Source organism: Girardinichthys multiradiatus, chromosome 19, assembly GCF_021462225.1.
Source record: "Girardinichthys multiradiatus isolate DD_20200921_A chromosome 19, DD_fGirMul_XY1, whole genome shotgun sequence".
NCBI classification, from domain to species: Eukaryota; Metazoa; Chordata; class Actinopteri; order Cyprinodontiformes; family Goodeidae; genus Girardinichthys; species Girardinichthys multiradiatus.
The window spans coordinates 18,091,895-18,112,119 of NC_061811.1; the positions used below are offsets into that span (position 1 = coordinate 18,091,895).

Consider the following 20,225-nt stretch of genomic DNA (forward strand, 5'->3'; position numbering starts at 1 on the left):
TGTAATGATTGCAGTGCTCAGGACAACAAAAATTACACACAGAAAATGACCAAGAGTAATTGTTGGAGAGAATGTTTATTCTGTTGCAAGATACTCATTTGTCATTATTCCTTGTCCATCCTCCTGGAAAAAAAAAAAAAAAAAAGAAATTATACATCTACTTGAAACATTAAATGTATACCAGGTTTAATCATTTGAATGACTTTTATACCTCAACAAATCAAGAAATGTTGAGCGCAGCCCCTTCAGTCTGGGCTTCAAGTCTTTTATATCACTTCTCTCTTGTTGCTTCACTTCTTCCACATAACTCAGCCTTTTTGACCCATCTGCACTCTTGGAAATTTCCAGTTTTGTGTGAATTGGTTGGACATCTACATCAGGCTCCACAGGTACATCCATCTGCATCTCAGGAGATGCAGATAAATCACCTGGTGACCATTTTCTTTGGATTTCCTCTTCGGTGGCATCTGGAGCCACTACCTTTGACTTTTCAACCAGCATGAGGTTGACATTTATCCCAGTTGGAATAGAGAAGTCAGGCTGGGTTGCTTCTGTGTCAGAATTCCAAGATCTTCCATATCTGCTTTTTGTTTGAAAATGAATGATTTCATTTTCTTGTTCAGGAGTCTGCCACCCATCAACCAGTGTTACCAGCTTCATGTCCCACTGTGAAGAGGGACTTTTGCGCTCACTTACAGATTGATCAGTTTCATTTGTAGTTAGATTCAGAGAATTTTCATGCATGGTTGTAACCGCCTGCCCAGAATTACCATCTTGACCCAGTAAATCAGAGTGAGAAATGAGATTGTCGCCCGGCACCTCTCCAGGGAGCCAGAGTGTTAACCTAGCAGTTGGCTCCTGCCGAACCACTAAGACACCCTGTGGGTAAGACTGGAGCTCCTGTCTTTTCCAAGACCAGGAGTGCCAGCCCTCATGGTGGTTGGTAGAGAGGAGCCAGATGCATCAAGTGGTGGAAGTGCAGGAGTTAACTCCCAATCATCCCCAATGATCAAGGGGCCAATGCTGACGACTCCCTTGGTATCTAAGATGATATGCATGAAGTTAAAGCAAGACGACAGAAAGTAGCATCCTGAAAATCCAAGAAGCTCACCGTCAGGAAGGTTCTTTATTGATGGGCCTTTACACTTTGAGTTACAGCAGGCACAGACCTCTGCATTGCCACTTAGTTCCTCCCATCTGAAGAACATAACTTGTTGACATTTTAGCTTAAACATGATCCTTTATGTTGTATCTTCACTTACTGTGAACTAGTCACGTTGTAGTTGCAGGATTTTGATGCCAAATTTACTCCCAGATCTGACAGGACTATACTACAGTGGACGTACAGCTGAAGAAGAAATGTTAAGTTTACAAATGAGCTTTAAAAGAAAAGTGCATCCCATTTTCCACACCTTACCTCAGAAATGAGATAAGATGTATTCAGCATGAAATTAACCACATCAGCTCTGTTGGTGGCTGCAAACAGAGCAACAGTATGTGGAGAACCCAGTGAGGATGCACACCTGCCAGGGATAAAAATATCAGTGTATTAATGTTTAGAGACCAATATGAGGAGAAATAGGATTCAGAAACCAACTTAAATTCAAGACTTGGACCCAAGTGTGACTGAACAGACCCATCTAGTGAGGGCCCAACAGTATGTTGAATGTTGGGGTGGACTGGGTTTAGAGTAAAGTCTCAGAACAACATGGACCAGTTTACTTGCAGCATCACAATGGATTGACTGCTCCATCACTCATTTAATCAACCGGATTTCTGAAGTTGAGCAGGAGGTCACTCAAATGGTCAGCTCTGTTACAAACTTTGGATATCTGGTTGTTTTCATACTTGACTCAATGTACAGAATATAAAAAGAGCCAGGCTAGACACTAGGTTATACAGACAGAACCTCCATGGTGTATACCAGGGGTGTCCTGTAACTTTTAGATGTGTCACTGGTCCAACACGCCTGAATCAAATAGTTAAATTGCCTTCTCGGTATGTGGTTAAGTTCTTCAGAGTCTTGCCAATGACCTAATTATTTGATTCAGATGTGTTGGAGCACAGACACATCTGAAAGTTTTAGGAAACCAGTCCTCAATGAATGGAGTTCAAGGTAACCTGTGGTAGAAACTGGCCAAGACCTGTCACTACAGTCTAGATAACTCATAGCTGAGGTAGTTTGCATATTGATTCTTGCAAAATAAAGTTATTTTGACTAAGCCCAATGGCCAGCTAGGATGTTATGAATGGGCCTGGGGGGAAAAAAAGGCAGCTCTTGCAGATAAAAAGGCAAAGACTGAGGAAAAAAAAAAAAAAAAACCCATTGCATCATGTGGAGTCTTGCTTACCCTTTGTTTAGTATGACTGCATGCCTTGGTCTAGCCTGGGGTTCAGGAGATGCCGAGACAAAGCAGGAATGGATGAAAAGCTGCTGACCAGGTTTAGCTTCAGCAGATACCTGCAGTCTGACTACAAGGCCTCTTTGGTAGACATTAGACTCTTCCGTTTCTGTCCAGGATGCTGCAGGAAAAAAAACATTTGCATTTAAAACCCATCAGCCTATCAGGATTGTACTGTTAGCTCTACTCACGTTTCATGGCTTGGATGTAAGATTTCTTCACTGTCAAGGGTGGTTCAGAGATAAAGTTACGATCTGGGTAAAACCTGGAAAAAAAATTAAGTTTAGGGTTGTTTTGTGAGCAGGTACAGATGCTTTGTGCATGCTACTCACCTTTTTGGGATGCAGGAGACTTTGATTGATGGGAGAGTTTGCCACCAGGTAGGTGGTGTTTTCTTGAGATTCAAGTGGAGGAAGTTGGTGAACATCTGCAAACCATTCTGGAGCTGCAAGACAACGTAGCTTTAGAATATTTTACTAGCTGTAGGCATCAATTAAAAAACATACAACTGACCACAGGTGTTGTTCCACATTGATCCAAGTTATAAATGAACACAAGTTGATCCGGTTCCTCCTCGTTACTGTAGCAGCCATTGCCCAGCTGTATCTCTTCTTCAGTTAAAGTGAGGCCAAACACTTTCTTGTCAACCAGCAGAGTTAGTTTGGTTTCATCACAAAACACCTGGACTCTGGGAACATTCAGAATGGGAGGGAATTCAGCCAGCATGTGCAGGTCAGGGGTCCATTTCAGCAAAGAGCTGAAGATAGTATCAAATGATGGAAAATCCAAGTTTCTTTCAGACGGAAAGAGCCAATTGTTATCAAATGGTTCTTGAAAATCCTGAGGAAACATGGCATCTTCAGGCCTCCAAAAAGACTGAACAGCAATAATGTGCCAAAGACAAATACAAAGAAGTCCCGGCAATGTACCCATTGTGAGCCTCAAACGGGGCCAACAACTCTGGCTGTGTCCTACCACCAGTGTGACATTGATAGAGTGATGAGGCACCTGAGGCAGGTGTGGACAATCAAGCCAATGAGACTCTGCTTAAGATGGGATTTTCTTTTTCTTGCATTACTCTCCTGCAGTCAGTAACTTTGTATTTTCTTCGCTTTTTTAGTAACAAGAATAGTTTAAATCTGGCAATTATTGCAATTGTAACTCTATGCATTACATTAACGCCCAGCTTGGACTCCTGCTTTACTTGCACTGCCATACTTGCACAATGATCACCTGCACTGTTGTACCGCTCTGGCATCCTATACTGCTCTACATTTACTCTCACTCACTTAAAACTGTGGACATATATTTATATTATATTGTAGATATGTTTATACTGTTTAATTTGTACTGTATTGCACTGACTACGCCAAAACAAATTCCTTGTATGTCCAAAAACGTACTTGGCAATAAAGCTTTTCTGATTCTGATTAAAATATGACCTTCTCATTTTATGCAGATACATCAATTTCTATTCAGACCCTACATAAATAGGAAAATAGTTTGATTCAGAATGTAAGTATTTGTAAAGTGTATATCTAAAACAAAAAGCCTACTCAAGGAAATAAACAGATTTCATTAAACCTTTACGTAAATTCAATTCTTTATTCTATTCATGCACATGTTAGCTGTTAAATACCTCTTTTTATCAGGAATAACCTTTGAACCAGTGTTAAAATGAGCAGACATCTGTTTCTGCTGGTTCGGATGGAAGAAACTCGTTATTAATACATATGAGGATTACACTTATTTTTAATCACACTGTGGTGTATTTACTAATGATTGAATTAAAACAGAGACAAAAACAAGTATAAAAATAAAGATACTTACATTAATTTAGAAGCGTTTTATCACAGATTTGTATGAATAAGAAACCAAAATATTATTTAAATCATTTTAATAAAAGTTTATCGGTCTCACAGGAGTTGAAAGAATGACAACATTCTTTAGACCAGAAAGAGACCATAAACGTCAACAAACTATAACTATACACACAATTTTGTCTCATTAATAAAGCTTCTTTTACATTCAAGGTTTCAAACCTGCAATTATTTTAACGAATAAGACGAAAAGTTGGGATTCACTGTCTTACACATATTTAAAGGCTAATGATGGGTTATTATTATATATTTTCTGAATTAATTCATTATTACTGTGAGATAAACTCTGTCACTTATTAATAGACATGTAGACAAACACATTGCTGAGCTGATCAGAATCAAAAAGAACTTTATTGTCATGTAACATTTACAGCACAAGGAATTTGTTGTGTTGTCAGGTGCAAACACAGCAAAAGTTCAATAATGCAAACAAAGTAGGGTAGAAACTGTTCTTGTGGTGTGAGGTCCTGGTCCTAATGGACCCAAACGAGATCACCTTCTGCAGCTTGGCCTTGTCCCTGTTAGTGCAGCAAACCAGACAGTTATGCAGGATGGGCGGATGTATTCGATGATGGAATTACCGATTTTATAATTACCAAATGGCCCTTTGCTGTATATGACATAGGTCAAACGTTTCGGGTGTCCTTCCAAAAGCTTCTTTTAATAGTTTGTTGGAATTTTGGCCCGTTCCTTTTGATAGAACTGGTGTCAGGCTGAGTCGGGCTTGAAGGTCGCCTTATTCACACACACCTTTTCAGCTCTGCAAACCAATTTTCTAATTGAGATCAGGGCTGAATTCCATGGAAAATTAAGATCAGGAAATTGTAAAAAAGGATAAATCACTTGTGGAGGTCCACAATTATTTTCCTGATATCTTGGTTGATTTCTTTTAATTTGCCAAAAATAGCATACAAGGAACTGTGTGCTCAGTTTAATTTAACTATTGTGGCTTAACCTATTAGAAGCTTACAAAGCCATCACCCCACCTGGGGTTTTATAAACTGTTTAAAAAGAGAAAATATATAGTTATGTGTATTGTTATTAATTGCAAGTAAATCTCTATTTCCACTGTATATGAAATACTATCTCAGAGTTATGACGAAGCAATCTCATAACTATAAGATCTCATGTAATGATATATTTACAATTATGTAATCGCACCGTGGAAGAAACAGGCTTTCATAATGAGATGACTCAACACACTGGAAAAGTCTTGTAGTGTTTAACAAGATCTGTAATTGTGGTGGCTTTTTGAACAGTATTTACTTAGCTTGGATCCTGCAAAGATTCTGAGAATCACCGATTTAATTAAACGTTTATTTCCACCCGCAGCTGCAGAATTGTTCAGCTGTTATGGGCGGAGCGTCCTCGCAGGTGGGCGAGGCGTCCGCGCAGGTAGGCAGTCGGCAGCGCCTGTTTGTCCCCAGGTGAGTGTCGGTCACGGAAGTCAAAGATTCCCCAACTGCGAACTGTGAAAAGAGCGTCCGAAATGATTTGATCTCAGCTTTTCTAATAGTAGCTGCGATCTAAAGAGAATCCATCATGGTCAATTCAGGTATGTAAACGACGCTTTTAAACGGTGCATTTCTTCGTGAATCTGAGAGGATTTATTAGTTTTGCTGTGTAATGTTTAGGCGTGGTCTGTGCTCTTGGAAGACGGGTTTGTAGTGAGGAGTCCTATCTAGTTGCTGGAAACCGAATCCTGGTCTTTTTCTCCTTTGGCTGATTTTGGCTGGTTTTATTCATCCTAATCGTTTTCCTTTAAAGTACAACTTGTGTGAGAGTGAAGGTGTACCTGCTATTGATGGATGCTGTAAGTGCAAGAAACATTTAGGGTCTCTGTGCAGTTTTCTGTTTCAGGCACCTGTGTGCTTAGAGAGCATTTTATTTAGGGTCCTGTTCCAAGATTTTCAGACCTTTCCCATTCTCATTAAATCTTGCTCCAGAAATGGTCAGGTAATGGATGGTAAAGTAGCCAACGTGTATGAAAAAGCTTTAAAACACCATTAGAAAGTCTGTAGAACTATTAATCAAAGACAGTTTTAATAAAATAACGTGAACGTCTTGTTTCTTGGATGCATATTTACCTGTTCATGTCTATAAAACTATTCACAAGTTAAAATCAGTTGTGGAAAATGATGATAAGCCTTATATCAAACCACTGGAGAGACAACTTTAGTGTCATCCATCCAACTTTTCACAGGGAATTTTTTTTTTATGTCATTAAAGAACTGTCCCATAATAACTCGAGCTAAATAATATAACATCGGCTTCAAAGTAAAAACGATGAATACTTCGTGTTTTTGGTAAAATGACTAACAAGATTATGACCAAAAACATTACTTGCATTTGCACAGCATTCACCGTCCATTGGAGAACCTGAGTATCTATCTGACACCAGCTGACCCTTCAGGTCAGGTAAATGTGGTGGTGGGTGTTTGAACACCCACACCCAAGGCAGTGTCTTGTTCCTGCTCAGGATCTGGTTACAAGTTGTCCATCTGCAGTTGTTTTGGATTTCCCTCTGAACAGAGAACTAGGTGAAACCCCAGAAACCTTGCTTAGCTTGGGATTTTGTTGTGTACGCTGGATGTTGGTCCAAGCATGGGATAGGGATGATTCTGCATTGCTTTTATAGATTGCTGTGATGCTGTAAATAGTACCACATTTTCCTTTAATTTGCTGGCATCAAACAGGCTTTAAACTAAAATGTGTGCATAATAAACTTGCATGCATTATATTTCTGTGCAATACATACTGGTTTGCCGTTTTAAATATTCTGCTTTCAAGTGATCGTTTCAATAAAATTTTGACACCCTCCGCTTTTACAGGTACATCTGTTAAAGTATTTTTAAAAGGGTTTAAAATTAATTGTATATTAATCTTATATATTAGTACAGTTTGTCAGCAAGGTGAAAAATCCCACATTAAGAAAATAAATTGGCAGGGGTACAAATATTGGAAACCCTCTTTCAGTATGACAGCTGTAGGTCATCTTTTACGTTTCATTACGGAGAGAGACATGTTTGATCATTCCTATTTGCACAATCTTTCTAGATCCAGAGATCTGGGTCTTCTTTTCAGCTCGCACTTCTGGTTTTCCATAGGATGTAGGTCTGCTGATGGAGATTTCCATGGAAGGTTGATTTTGTCCCCAAAAGACAAACAAAACAAAAGCAAAAATTCAAAGTGTCATGTGACCCCATGACACTTGTCACTGTTCTCTAAAAATGATCTTTTTAAGCTCTTTCACCATTTTCCTCATTGTACTTGTCACAAGATAAATATTGGTCCCTATCTATGTTTTTTTTTTTTGTCACAATACCAGATGTCAACATTTTTCCTCTGATTATAGGGGTAGGTTTAGGGGACTAGCTATTTTCTCATAGCCATTTACTGATTTGCATCATGCCACTTAATCTCTTACATCTGAAGGTAAAATTTACATAATTAATATACTTTAGAGATGCGAAATGTCAATTCCTTTCATTGTATCTTTTAACATACAGCTGTGTTCTAAATAATAGCTGGTTGTTTAAAAAAAAAGTGAGGAAAGACACATCTCTGTTTCTTGAATGGTATGTTCTCTTGTTTTTCCTGTTTTTGAGTGGGTCCCATTATATTTATACTCAACAGGAAAATGGGAAGTCATTGATTACCAAGTAAAAGTATCACTGATCAGCTTGCACTAGTAAAGTATTAATTTAACAAATGTTGGGGAAACAGTAAGTGTGACACTGGTGATTTTTTTTATTTTTTATTTGCTCTTCAAAGTTTCAGTGTTTATTTTTGTTTGTTTTTTTAAGACTGTGGATCAGTGGGGAAAATCTGAAGGCGGTGGGTCCAATTCCAGCCTCCTCGTGTCACAAAGTCAAGTTCCTCCTGCCAATGTGCCCCTGGGCAATGCACTTAACTCCAAGTTGCCTACCAATCTGCGTTTCGGTGTATGAACGTGTGCATGTTAGTGAGTGTGAATGTAGCTCTTGAATAAGGTGCGTTGAGTGGTCGGTATGACTAAAAAAGTGCTTTATAAATTTAATCCATTTACCTTCTTTTTCCTACTGAATAAATGTACTCAAATATTGGATTTTATCAGGTGCTAAAGAAGTTAAAGATGATTTATTTTAAGCATTTTTCCAACAGCTTGCTCATAATTGTGTAGCTCACTCTGACCGTGTTTAGCTTTCAGTCATTGTTCACCATAAGCTATTTCTGCTTCCTGCAGGAGTATGCTGTTCCAACCTCAGAGAAAACAAAGCCTTGATGAAGATGGGGCTGACCCTGGTGCTCGTGGGCCATGTCAACTTTCTTCTGGGAGCACTGGTGCACGGCGCTGTGCTCAGACACATCGTCGTGCAGACTCGGGTCCGGACTCTTGTGTACGCCATCTCTAACATCATTGCCATTGTGGCAGGCTTGATGGTAAGATGGCTTAAACATTCTTGAGTGTTTTTTGTTTTCATCAGTAAATGTTTTGCTGCTGGAAGTAAATTTGTGGTATTCATATGTTAACAATGTTTCTGCTCGTTTTCTGTTAGGGTATCATTACCGGGATAATTGTTATTGTTCTGTCCAAGAACAAGAAAAACAGGACCCTGGTAAATACTTTTCTCCCACCTCATTCAGCCCACAAATGTCATGTGCTGGTCCTTGTGTTTGGAGATAGAAAAGCTATTTAAAGAAAATGTCAGTACTATATAGAGTAACCTTTTACAGGACACGAACTCACCTGTGATATCTCCTCTACCTTACATTTACCTTAAATAGGACTTTTTTTGTGCTTGACAAATGCCCTTATGCCTTTGTTTATCTTGCAGACGTGGGTTCTGCTGGTCTTCAGCATCCTGGCAGGTTTCTTAGGAGTCATCTCTGCCGTGGGCGTGTCTTTTTGTTTGGTTAAAGCTTTCATCCACAAAGAAGAGAGCATTCTAAAAAGATACTGCAATTTCTTTGATCAAGACTTTGGCTCAGCAACCATTACAAAAGAATGTCCCTTCGATCCAACTCGAATCTATGTAGGTACAATATTCATCCATGCGTTTGATCAGCAACTCTTCATATTCAGATGATTTCATAAACACTGATTTTTATTTTTTTTATTGTAAATTAAGGCAACCAGCATCATTCTTTGGATGCCTCTCATCGTGATGTGCATCGTGGAAGCAGTGTTCACCTTTCGCTGCTTTGCTGCCTGCACTTCCTTCCTGTACCTGTGTCCGTGCAGGAAGGAACCGCTGCAGGCTAAGAGGGTAAGGTTCTGTCACTCTGAGGTTGCTGCATTTATTGCAGACATCTGTTTAGATGTAATGTTGATGTTATTCTCCTTAAAGTAAACATTTTAGATAAACAGATTCTATATTTAAAAAAAAGTGAAGATCGAAGTCCTTGAAAGAGGACATTGTTGAACTCAGGAATCCTGATGGATTGGCCTTTTACAACTTTGATGTAGACTTATGTTAATGTTTATGGGAAAATTTAAAGGTGGTGATGATTCATATACTTGTTAAACTTCATTAAAGTACAATAAAAAATAATAAATATGCACTGGGCTTGCTTTACTCTTCATAAGCAGCCAGATTTATGGTAAAATATAGTCTCAAATTCAATTTGAAATAAAAAGCAAGCTTTTTGATTCCATTTTCTGTTATGACCGTCTTGAATCAAATTTGAAAGGTTTTTTTTTTTTGTCTTAGTGTTCTCCTACAGTGTCAATACAACAATAACATTTGGCACTTATCTCTTTGTGGCATCTGAGAAATGCCAACCGTACTCTCGCAGTTGTCTTTCTTGCTCCAGCAGAGAAGTTTATTTTTGGGTCCATGCGCTGGATGAGGTTTTAAGTTTTCAAGCGGATGAAGTTCAATGATGTATGGCCTCTTTTGGCTGGCTGAGTGAGAGTGAATAAAATGAATGAATGAAATGTGGTGTGCTAAGAGGTGGAGGCTGGGCAAGAACATGGTGTCCTTTCCCTGATCTTTGTACCAATGAAGCTGGGAATGGCAGGCATCCTGGTATGGGGATGTTTCTAATTCTGTAGTGGTGGGCCTATTCAAACTGAAAGTTTTTATACATAAATATTTGAAGGGCTCATGTTGTAGAGCACCTTCCTGTGTAATGTGTGTTGCAACAAGACAATGACCCCAAAATCCACTTGCCAAGCATCATCTTGGTTCCAGACCAACAGGATTCAGGCCATAAATATGGTCCAGTCCCCTGACCTTAATCCAATAGAAAACTTGTGGGGTGACAAGTGCAGTTTCTGAGGCAATACCAAGAGTTGCAAAGGAGTTAGGCAATGTTGTCAAATTGTCCAAGGGAATATCTTCTCACAGACGCCAAAGGTTGGTTAACTCAATGCAACAAAGAGGTGAAGCAATTCTCAGGAACGGTGGTATACAACCAAATATTGGTTCAGTAATTCACAGGAAAGCTAAATCCTGAAGTTAATCTCCAGTTTACACTGAAAATAAGTTTAACAAAAATGCAAACACGGCTCATTTAGAAGAGCCTAAGATTCTTTTTTTTTCGCTTTGTTTAGAGTGAAAAAACGTTGTCTTTGCTTACTTAAGTACATTTGGAATGATCCATTTTACTTGATTTTCAGATGAATGCAAAATGAACATCTTACACAGATGGTCATTTTGCCTTAAATGAGGAAAAGACCTTAAATAAGGACAAACCGACTTTTCACAGAATAAATTCTCATTGATTAAATTTGCCACTATTATTCTGAGCACAGTTACTCAGAATCAGCAGCATGGATGACCTAATCATTTGCCTTTCTAATATTCTTCTAGCCCTGGTGCATTAATGTAGAAGACATGTAGAAATATCTTTTCTACCAAAACAGTTATTAGTGATGTTGGACTGCTGTTCATTTTAAACACATCTGCAAATGAAAGAAAGTTACTTGTCATAAAAAGAAAAAAAGAGACTACTGAACTAGCTTGCTTTTTTCCCCTTACGCTTTCAGGTTAGAATCCAAAGAAAAGCCGAAATCCTAACACCGCTCCCAGATCTAGAGCCAAGAGCTGGAGCTGAAGAGGAGCCTGAAGAGCAGGATGAACTGCTGCACAGCGGAGAGATGCAGAACGAATGGGTCTAAACCAACAAAAATGTTTCATCCAACTCAACAGGATGAAAAACTGAAGAGAATCTGTTACAAATCAAACATATTTGGACTTAAACTGGAAAAAGCAGTTGCATTTTACTATTTGATGGCAAAATAGTTTTTTATGATGCGATGGGATGCTATTTTTATGGTTCAAACGCTTTTATCATGTTTGTAATGTCTTTAAAAACTCTGCCTTACATACCCTCAGTTTTAAGTGTCTTTTTTCCCCATTGTTGAAACAAAACTTGTATATTTTCTATCCTTATTAAAAAAAACTTTAATACAGTTGTAACCTTTGACAGCTTTTGTTCAATGACTTTTGCAAATTGTTTAAAATCCCAGAAGTGATTCTGCAAATGAGAAGTACTCTCAAATGATTCATACTGAACTGTAACTTAAAAATATTCGAATATGATTTGGTTCTAAAATAAAATGTTAAAAGTATGCATCTTACAGATTATGGCAGACAAGACCAGCTGCATGCGTTTTCTAGAAAAGGATCCAATGTTTCTATTCTACAACTCCAAAGGCACAAAGCACAAGTGGGGTCAAAAGACAAAAAGTAGCTAAAATGTCAGAGTTAAATTAGATTCTGGAATATGAAATGGAGACAAGCCGAGTCATTTTTATAGATGTTTTCATAATGGGCAAAGCAAATACAGTAAATAAAAAATAAAAAAACATACAAAAATATTCAAAAGACATTTCTGTCCAAAAACAGCCAAGTTGCAAAGATTCGCTTAAAAAACAAGCAATTACCTTTTTGATCTCCATTCACTGTCTTAAAACATAAGTAATTTGACAACCTTTACTGCAACAGTCCAAAGAGATAATTTATAAAAAAAAACCTCACTTTAAGATCAGTTCTGATCTGGTGTACTGGCATCACTGGGAGCTTAGGACCTCAAGGTGTCTTGGGCTCCTCATTTGGCCTAAAGGAGCCAGAGGAAGGAAATGATTACCGCCTCCTCGGCATCATGGTCAATGTGTATGTGCAGTGTTTTCTCACTTTGATGTGTCCATTTTATCCTCCTCTGGTACCTTCTCTTCTTCTTTTACTTCTGTAAAATGAATTTAAATGACTCAAACCATATTCAGATCACTGAGTAACAGGATCTTAGGAAGATAAAGATGGAAGAGGATGAATACCTTTTGTTTCCTCGGTACCTTTCTTCTTCTCTTCTGCCTCCTTCTCTCCTTCAGTTTTGGTCCTTTTGGTTTTCTTGTAGCTGGCTGTATTTCTGCGACTTCCTTCACCTTCGTCCTCCGAATCCGAAAACTCTTCCTCACACGCTATCCTTTTGTCGTGAGCACGGACTGAATGTTATCAGAAGGGAAATGTACATCAAAAGATGCTGCTTCTCCACATCCCACTAACTACTGCCTGAGAACTACAGGTGCTGGTCATAAGATTAGAATATAATGAAAACATTCATTTATTCCAGTTATTCCATTTAAAAAGTGAAAATTGTTTATTATATTCATTCATTACACACAGACTGATATATTTCAAATGTTAATTATTTTAATTTTGATGATTATAACTGACAACTAATGAAAACTCCAAATTCAGTATCTCAGAGAATTACAATATTAGTTAAGATAAATACAAAAAAAAACATTTTTTGAAATGTTGGCCAACTGAAAAGTGTGAACATTAAAAGTATGGGCATGTACAGCACTCAATACTTAGTTGGGCCTCCTTTTGCCTGGATTACTGCAGCAATGCGGCGTGGCATAGAGTCGATCAGTCTGTGGCACTGCTCGGGTGTTATGAGAGCCCAGGTTGCTCTGATAGTGGCCTTCAGCTCTTCTGAATTCTTGGGTCTGGCGTATTGCATCCTCCTCTTCACAATATCCCATAGATTTTCTATGGGGTTAAGGTCAGGTGAGTTTTCTGGCCAATTAGGAACAGGGACACCAAGGTCGTTCAACCAGGTACTGGTAGCTTTGACACTGTGTGCAGGTACCACGTCCTGTTGGAAAATGAAATCTGCATCTCCATAAAGTTGGTCAGCAGCAGGAAGCATGAAGTGCTCTGAAACTTCCTGGTAAACGGCTGCGTTGACCTTGGACCTCAGAAACACAGTGGACCAACACCAGCAGATGACATGGCACCCCAAACCATCACTGACTGTGGAAACCTTACACTGGACCTCAAGCAACATGAATTCTGTGCCTCTTCTCTCTTCCTCCAGACTCTGGGACCTTGATTTCCAAAGGAGATGCAACATTTACTTCCATCAGAGAACCTAACTTTGGACCACTCAGCAGCAGCCCAGTCCTTTTTGTCTTTAACCCAGACAAAACGCTTCTGACGCCATCTCTTGTTCAAGAGTGGCTTGACACAAGGAATGCAACAGCTGAACCCATGTCTTGCCTACGTCTGTGCGTGGTACGTTCTTAAAGAACTCTCTCCAGCTGCAGTCCACTCTTTGTGAATCTCCCCCACATTTTTGAATGGGTTTTGTTTCACAATCATCTCCAGGGTGCAGTTATCCCTATTGCTTGTACACTTTTTTTTCTACCACATCTTTTCCTTCCCTTCACCTCTCTATTAATGTGCTTGGACACAGAGCTCTGTGAACAGCCAGCCTCTTTAGCAATGACCCTTTGTTTGTTGCCCTCTTGGGGAAGGTGTCAATGGTTGCCTTTTGGACAACTATCAAGTCAGCAGTCTTCCCCATGATTGTGTAGCCAACAGAACTAGACTGAGAGACCATTTAAAGACCTTTGGATGTGTTTAGAGTTAGCTGATTAGACTGTAGCACCAGGTGGCTTCAATATTGAACCTTTTCACAATATTCTAATTTTCTGAGATTCTAAATGTGGGGTTTTAATTAGATGTCAGTTATAATCATCAAAATGAAAAGAAATAAAGATTTGAAATATATCAGTCTGTGTGTAATGAATGAAATTAATATACAAGTTTCACTTTTTGAATGGTATTACTGAAACAAATCAATTTTTTCATTATATTCCAATTTTATGACCAGCACCAGTAATACAGGGAAGTAAACTGCTCATGAGAAATGTTTTTACTAGATATGCGCTTGTTTGGATCCTCGTCTTCGTCGCCACTGTCCTCCTGCACAGCGTCTTCTGGGATGGCTTGCATCTGGACTCCCGGGGCATGAGGCAACATTCGCAGGTTCTCAAATAACCGCTGCCTAAAGGGTGCGATACAGGAATACTTTTAGGCAAAAAACTATAAATCTAGCTAAAGCATGATGTGATCTGTTGTAAGAAATGTAACTTTGATGTCGTAATCAAAGCTACCAACAAATGTTCTGAGCGTGAAACATGTTAAGTGGGCTCACTTGATCTTCTCCAGGTAGTCGTTTGTGTTCTGATTGGTCATGTTGGAGGGGCTGATGTGCAACTTGAAGTCTGGTCCAAAGTACTCAAAGTAGTCATTGTATGGAAGCTCTGTCAATTTGAAAGAAAACATTTACAATAAATATACGTTTGTACTTAAATACAGCAGGTTCTGAAGTATTTTAAATATCTCCCACTTTCTATAGTTACCTGTCATAGAAGGACCTTTTTAAAATGGTATTTTAATATTTTCTTTACGTTGTCTCCTTTGTTACTTGATGTGTTGAAGAGACAACTACAACAACAGTAGAGCTGGCAGATAAAAGATTCTTATGTTCTTTTCAAGTTATTTTGATTTTACCACTCATTTTCAACAATTTAAGCTCCTACAATTAACTTGAATCTCCTTTATATCCATAAAAATCTCAATCTAAAACACTGGGGAGTAACACAGACTTTACCGAAATTACTACTTAGCCCTCATGTTTGTCTGTATTTTCAAAAGAAAAAAAGGTACCCCCAGTTATACCCCCAGTACAATGACAATTAAGACTATTCTATTTTAAACAGTAAACATCAGATCCAGTTTTTATAGGTGCCTTTAGACCCGTCTTATAAAAATAAATAAATTGCTTTATCTATTAATGAATTACCGGGTTGTTTTCTTTAATTATTCTAATTTGATATTTAAAATCTCAACTCTTGATTTAAAGCAGACTTAACTGCTCATCAGATGTAAATGTGTGAAGCCCTAGATGCACGTGTTTCATGCACCAACAACCGAATCTAAACATGCAAAGAAAAATCAGCTGGTGACTGTACTGATTTTCAGCTCGATCACCCTTGACTCATGACTACCCACCCAGAAAGTGAAAACTCCAATTTTTTTCTGAGCAGTGAACATGCCATACCTCCAGATGAAACCAGATATTTACATACAGCGTATACATGGACAATCCTCCTCACTGTCTGAGACTGAACTTTTACTGTTTTCTAAATACCAGAATAATGAATATTTTACTTTATTCAAATTTAGAAGATTAATACACCTTTAAACAATGTGGGGAATCCCAAAAGATTATGTTCTGGTTTTTTAGGCTTCTAATTGGTTCATTCACAACATCTAAGTTCAATGGAGAAAACCAAAAGAAATCAGCCAAAATATCAGGAAAAGAATTGGGAACAGAGCATTTCCAACAGTAATGAATGCATACCGTTGGGTATGGAGCTATCAAGGGCCACGGCAGTCTCGAATGTCCAGCAACGTGCCACATTACGGATGGTATAGCCGCCTCCTCCAAGCATCAGCAACGGCAGGTTGAAGCTCTTTATGTACTCCACACACTTGGCATGGCCTAAGCACACGTAGTGTAAAATACTCATTAAAAACTTTGAGGTGAGACAACACAGGTCTCATCTGCCTTTAATCATCTTGCCTTTAATGGTGAGGTTGAAACAGCCCAGTCTGTCCCCTGACAGAGAGTCAGCTCCACACTGGAGGACCACTGCACTGGGCTGATACATCTCCATCACCTTCGCCATGATCTAGAGAAGAAAAAAAAAAAAAAAAAACAGCTCCTCTCAATAATGTTTCACATTAAAAAATTAAAGATATAAACACAGGATTTTATTAACTCACAGGTTTGAAAATGGCTTCATATGATTCATCGTCAATCCCATCTCTCAGTGGATAATTTACAGCATAATATTTACCCTTTCCAGCACCAATGTCCTTAACAGAACAAGAAAATGTCATATTATTACAGCACTCCGACATGTTTAAATGTGGAGTTATTAAGGACATACCCTGAGGTCACCAGTGCCTGGGAAGTACTCTCCATACTTGTGGAAGGACACGGTCATGACACGGTCCGTTGTGTAAAAAGCCTCCTCCACACCATCTCCATGATGGATGTCAATATCGATGTACAGAACCCTCTGGTGGTATCTACAAGTTAGAAAAATATCCTTTCTTCCCACATGTTTTTTTGCATGTAACGTTGAATATTGTGATTATAATCATTAGAACCCTGAAACAACGTCGTCACACTCACTTCAGTAACTCCAGGATGGCCAGTACAATGTCGTTGACGTAGCAAAACCCAGAGGCTTCCGACTTCTTGGCGTGATGAAGCCCTCCGGCCCAGTTGATGGCGATGTCTGTCTGCTGTTTGTTCAGCTTCACAGCACCCGCTGAAACACAATGAGAGAGTGAGAATTTAACACATTTCTAACACACACAATTCCTGGACTTTTTCTGTGGAGATAACTTACCGACGGATCCCCCTGCTGAGAGCTGGCAGAACTCGAACAAGCCATCAAAGACCGGACAGTCCTCACCCACATTAACTGCAAAACAAACCCCCAGAGACATCAGTACTATTCATGTTGTCCAGAGAACCCCGTTCAGACCTGGCACAAACATCTGTCCTGAGCGACGCAGTCGCCCCCGGACAGCACTAAATACATTTCTGAAAGCAACCAAAACGTTTTGAGGACGTTTTTCTTTAGACCAGCTTCAGAGGCAGCCTGGGATACTTCTACCCACTTTAGTTTAGCAGTATGAACACAATCTATTCTGAGACCATCTGAAAGACCACGCACATCACCTGAGGACATACAAAATTCCTAAATATCTCTCTAAATATTTTAAAGATAATATTTTCCTTTAAGGAATAGTAATATACTTTATGGATTATAGGTACGGTTTCTCTGTAGTATGACAGAGATTTATGCTGATCATTTTTAGAACTGCTTATACTACTGTTGTAACTGCTTTGTAAAATGTTCTGTGTCTATAATATACAAGATCTACCATGGTGTCTTTTTACTGCGGTGAGATTTTACAGGTTAAAATCTTTAGCGTCTGTGCGCTGATGCTCCATAAAGTCATTGAGGTGGTTTTTTTCACCTATAATTGTCCCAAAGTGTCTGTTAAGTTACAAAATCACCTTATTAAGAATTTCTAAACTACAAAACGCCACAAAAATGTGATGAGTCACAACTTTGTTAATGTAACCGTTATGGTGACTTTCTCTAATACCCAGCTGGCTTTCCCAAGAAGACTGGGGTTTTTCTCACTTTCCAAACAGTTGCTGCATCTTTTTGCACATATAAAAACCACCATTATTTTGACTTAGGTTACAGTTGACACACTGAAGCTACAGAAATAGATTTATTTTTTGTCTCAACCAAGCTTTTGGAGTTCAGAGGTTGCGAATCAGAAAGGGGAAATCTTTTGACCATCAAAATAAATGTATCCCTTGTACAAGGCGTGATCACCCTTGATTCAGTTGTGTTAAATGTTTTTTGGTTGCACTATTTACCACATCCTCCTATTTTATATGCTAAGGTTGGGCAAGATTTCAGAATATTTTTTTATTTTTTCCACATGCCACAAAGGGGACCATTGTCTAATTCAGAGAAGATAAAATCAAATTCCCATGGTGGGAAACTCTCAAGTCCTGGTGCCATTAGAGAAGTGCTGCCTGACAGCCTCAATGTAACCATTTGGCAAACTGCTTCGCTGTTGAAGCAGAAACTCCACTGCCCACTCGCCCAAGTTCTAGAAACCTTGGCTTCATTTATTCCTTCAATTGCTATCCCTATCGTCTACCCTATTTTCAATCTTCTCATCCCTCTTAGATTTAATTAAATTAGGATATAGAGCTAGGTTTTGAAATTGTTCTTTGCCGCTTCGCAGACACTGATATTTCTTTAACAATCCTTACATTTGAACCAGCTTTATTTAGTTAGTTAGGTTTGCTCTTGTAATGAATTATAGACGTTACATTGAGAGATTAAAGTCTGATTTATCTTATTAAATCAGTTTTATTTCTCTGTCTTAGCTAATGAGTAGGTAGATTATTCATGGTAGACTTGATTTTTAATTTAGAGTTACTGTTAGTTCTTTTTGTGATAATCCCACAATGATGTGGGATTTTCACAATGATTTATTGCATCTTAATTAAATAATCTAGAGAAACTCTAGAAAGAGAAAAGAAGAGAAAATGATTACTTCTCACAAATTACTGATAAAAGCTGGCACCTGACATCTGGTTGTTCAGGATGGGTTATACGCCAGGCATGAATGGCTTAGTGAGGGCTACATTATCTGAATCAGCCAGGATACATGTAAATAACAGAAGAGCAAGAATGTATTAGCCTCTCAGATTAAACTTACATCTCTGCATCTGTTTGCTGTATTCTGACATGTTGTCCGGCCTGATCGAGCGCAAGAACCTGATGTAATCATCACTGTGATACTTGGTCATCTCCTCTCCGCTGGCTTTGTGTGGACGCTGGAACAAAAAAAACCCAAAAAAAATCATTGTTTACATTCTGGGCCAAAACATGTCTTTACAATAAAGAAGCATAAACCCAGTTTGCCTCATTTCACATACATATATCTCCATCTTTCTGTAGAGGCCATAGTTGAGCAGTAGGTTGTGCGTCATGCGGATTCGGTGAGGCTTCATGGGATGGCCCTGACCATAGTAGTAATTTCCGACATCACCTGAAGGTACGAACAAGTACAGCAAATTAGCACATTGTGTGATTATTTTTATTTAAAAACTCCTGCAGACAAAGCAAGACTAAACTAGCAAACATCACACTCAAAGGACAAGAATGCGGTGATGGAATATATCAATCAATAAACATATCTGTTCCAATCAACGATAATAAAGAGAAACATATGTAACAAAGTGACCCTCTGGCTTTTAACCACAGGTTAGTACTGATTGGATCATTTCCACCGACAAACGCCTAACGTCTGAAGGTAGAAACATGAGTTTTATCCCAGTAATAACTAATTTCATTCATAATGAACCTACATCATGTGTTAGCGCGCTAGCTGATTGGCTGGTCTTATTAAAGCATTAACACTAGCGCTCTAAAAATTCAAAGAACTACAATCTAAGAGCCATCTTTGGCTATGGCCGAACTTATCGCGTTTTTAGGGTTTAATCACTCCAACAAATTGTCAAACTGAGGTGAGGAGAGCAGGCTGCGTCTCAAGCTAGCGACGTTAGCTTAGGTTAGCAAGAGGTGAAATTGGTAGATGTACACTGTCGGATTTTATCAATTAACGAGTCTACTTACTAAACTGCAACTATGAGTGTACTTACCATCATAGTAGTAGCAAACTTTTTTCTTTGTGCCTTGGGAGGTAAATGCCATATTTAGTCCTCTTTTTCGGATGGTTTTAAACCACAGTGCAGGAAAGGAGACAACAGCGACACGTTTGGTCAATGGGATGCGATGTCAGCAGCTGTCCATAGGGGGCGCAAGAGTGACGCATAGAGGATTCTTTACGTTTACTACGTGCAGATGCAATCTGCTTTCTACCTCCAACTCTGCAGCTTGCAGCTAATCTTTCCTCTGTTATGCGTTTCATTGGTGAAGCTCTGTTTACAACCCACAGAGAAGTATAAGTGGGTTCTGTTCGTTGCTCAGGTGCACCTCATATGATCTGGGACATATGTCACCTCTTTAAGGCCATAGGTCACT

The 20,225-nt window shown here is 38.8% G+C and overlaps 3 protein-coding genes and 1 long non-coding RNA gene across 6 annotated transcripts; 1 reads left to right on the plus strand and 3 right to left on the minus strand.

Moving 5' to 3' along the window:
* Nucleotides 1–56: 56 nt before the first annotated feature.
* zpcx (zona pellucida protein C) lies at nucleotides 57–3,610 on the minus strand. 2 transcript variants are annotated; one of them, XR_007035115.1, is made up of 9 exons: nucleotides 2,916–3,610; nucleotides 2,735–2,847; nucleotides 2,594–2,667; nucleotides 2,352–2,523; nucleotides 1,418–1,523; nucleotides 1,263–1,348; nucleotides 1,112–1,197; nucleotides 212–1,042; nucleotides 57–123 (listed from the first exon to the last, which is right to left on the minus strand). XR_007035115.1 is itself a non-coding variant. In XM_047345674.1 (8 exons), exons 1-8 carry the CDS (start codon nucleotides 3,333–3,335, stop codon nucleotides 870–872), a joined length of 1,230 nt encoding a protein of 409 aa, XP_047201630.1. In that variant the 5' UTR covers nucleotides 3,336–3,610; the 3' UTR covers nucleotides 186–869. The 2 variants fall into 2 exon arrangements, 1 of the variants encoding a protein (XP_047201630.1); XM_047345674.1 differs by lacking the exon at nucleotides 57–123 and having other exon boundaries at nucleotides 186–1,042.
* Nucleotides 3,611–4,614: 1,004 nt separating this feature from the next.
* LOC124855975 lies at nucleotides 4,615–4,990 on the minus strand. Its single transcript, XR_007035207.1, has 2 exons — nucleotides 4,879–4,990; nucleotides 4,615–4,800 (listed from the first exon to the last, which is right to left on the minus strand). It is a non-coding gene; the product is annotated as an uncharacterized LOC124855975 (long non-coding RNA).
* A 694-nt stretch (nucleotides 4,991–5,684) lies between these two features.
* tmem54a (transmembrane protein 54a) lies at nucleotides 5,685–11,681 on the plus strand. 2 transcript variants are annotated; one of them, XM_047346137.1, is made up of 7 exons: nucleotides 5,722–5,837; nucleotides 8,089–8,274; nucleotides 8,508–8,704; nucleotides 8,821–8,880; nucleotides 9,100–9,297; nucleotides 9,394–9,531; nucleotides 11,256–11,681. In XM_047346137.1, the coding sequence occupies exons 3-7, from the start codon at nucleotides 8,546–8,548 to the stop codon at nucleotides 11,385–11,387; spliced, it is 687 nt and encodes a 228-aa protein (XP_047202093.1). In that variant the 5' UTR covers nucleotides 5,722–5,837; nucleotides 8,089–8,274; nucleotides 8,508–8,545; the 3' UTR covers nucleotides 11,388–11,681. The 2 variants fall into 2 exon arrangements, with proteins under 2 accessions (XP_047202092.1, XP_047202093.1); XM_047346136.1 differs by lacking the exon at nucleotides 8,089–8,274 and having other exon boundaries at nucleotides 5,685–5,837.
* A 320-nt stretch (nucleotides 11,682–12,001) lies between these two features.
* LOC124855974 (probable histone deacetylase 1-B) lies at nucleotides 12,002–19,998 on the minus strand. The gene is made up of 14 exons (XM_047346138.1): nucleotides 19,844–19,998; nucleotides 19,118–19,230; nucleotides 18,898–19,015; nucleotides 16,989–17,063; nucleotides 16,769–16,907; nucleotides 16,521–16,662; nucleotides 16,354–16,446; nucleotides 16,151–16,259; nucleotides 15,929–16,069; nucleotides 14,717–14,825; nucleotides 14,439–14,566; nucleotides 12,546–12,713; nucleotides 12,406–12,457; nucleotides 12,002–12,328 (listed from the first exon to the last, which is right to left on the minus strand). The coding sequence occupies exons 1-14, from the start codon at nucleotides 19,893–19,895 to the stop codon at nucleotides 12,301–12,303; spliced, it is 1,467 nt and encodes a 488-aa protein (XP_047202094.1). The 5' UTR covers nucleotides 19,896–19,998; the 3' UTR covers nucleotides 12,002–12,300.
* Nucleotides 19,999–20,225: the final 227 nt, after the last annotated feature.

What these genes read in the sequence shown, in the direction of transcription:
- zpcx (XM_047345674.1), bottom strand. Translation starts at nt 3,335, where the DNA reads ATGGGTACATTGCCGGGACTTCTTTGTATTTGTCTTTGGCACATTATT. An exon ending in TTACATCCAAGCCATGAAAC is followed by an intron (nt 2,524 to 2,593) that starts GTGAGTAGAGCT and finishes TTTTTCCTGCAG; the next exon opens with CATCCTGGACAGAAACGGAA. An exon ending in TACAACGTGACTAGTTCACA is followed by an intron (nt 1,198 to 1,262) that starts GTAAGTGAAGAT and finishes TATGTTCTTCAG; the next exon opens with ATGGGAGGAACTAAGTGGCA.
- tmem54a (XM_047346136.1), top strand. An exon ending in TCGATCCAACTCGAATCTAT is followed by an intron (nt 9,298 to 9,393) that starts GTAGGTACAATA and finishes TTGTAAATTAAG; the next exon opens with GCAACCAGCATCATTCTTTG. An exon ending in AACCGCTGCAGGCTAAGAGG is followed by an intron (nt 9,532 to 11,255) that starts GTAAGGTTCTGT and finishes TTACGCTTTCAG; the next exon opens with GTTAGAATCCAAAGAAAAGC.
- LOC124855974 (XM_047346138.1), bottom strand. Translation starts at nt 19,895, where the DNA reads ATGGCATTTACCTCCCAAGGCACAAAGAAAAAAGTTTGCTACTACTAT. An exon ending in GCCATCCTGGAGTTACTGAA is followed by an intron (nt 16,663 to 16,768) that starts GTGAGTGTGACG and finishes TCTAACTTGTAG; the next exon opens with ATACCACCAGAGGGTTCTGT. An exon ending in TCCAAACAAGCGCATATCTA is followed by an intron (nt 12,714 to 14,438) that starts GTAAAAACATTT and finishes GATAACATTCAG; the next exon opens with TCCGTGCTCACGACAAAAGG.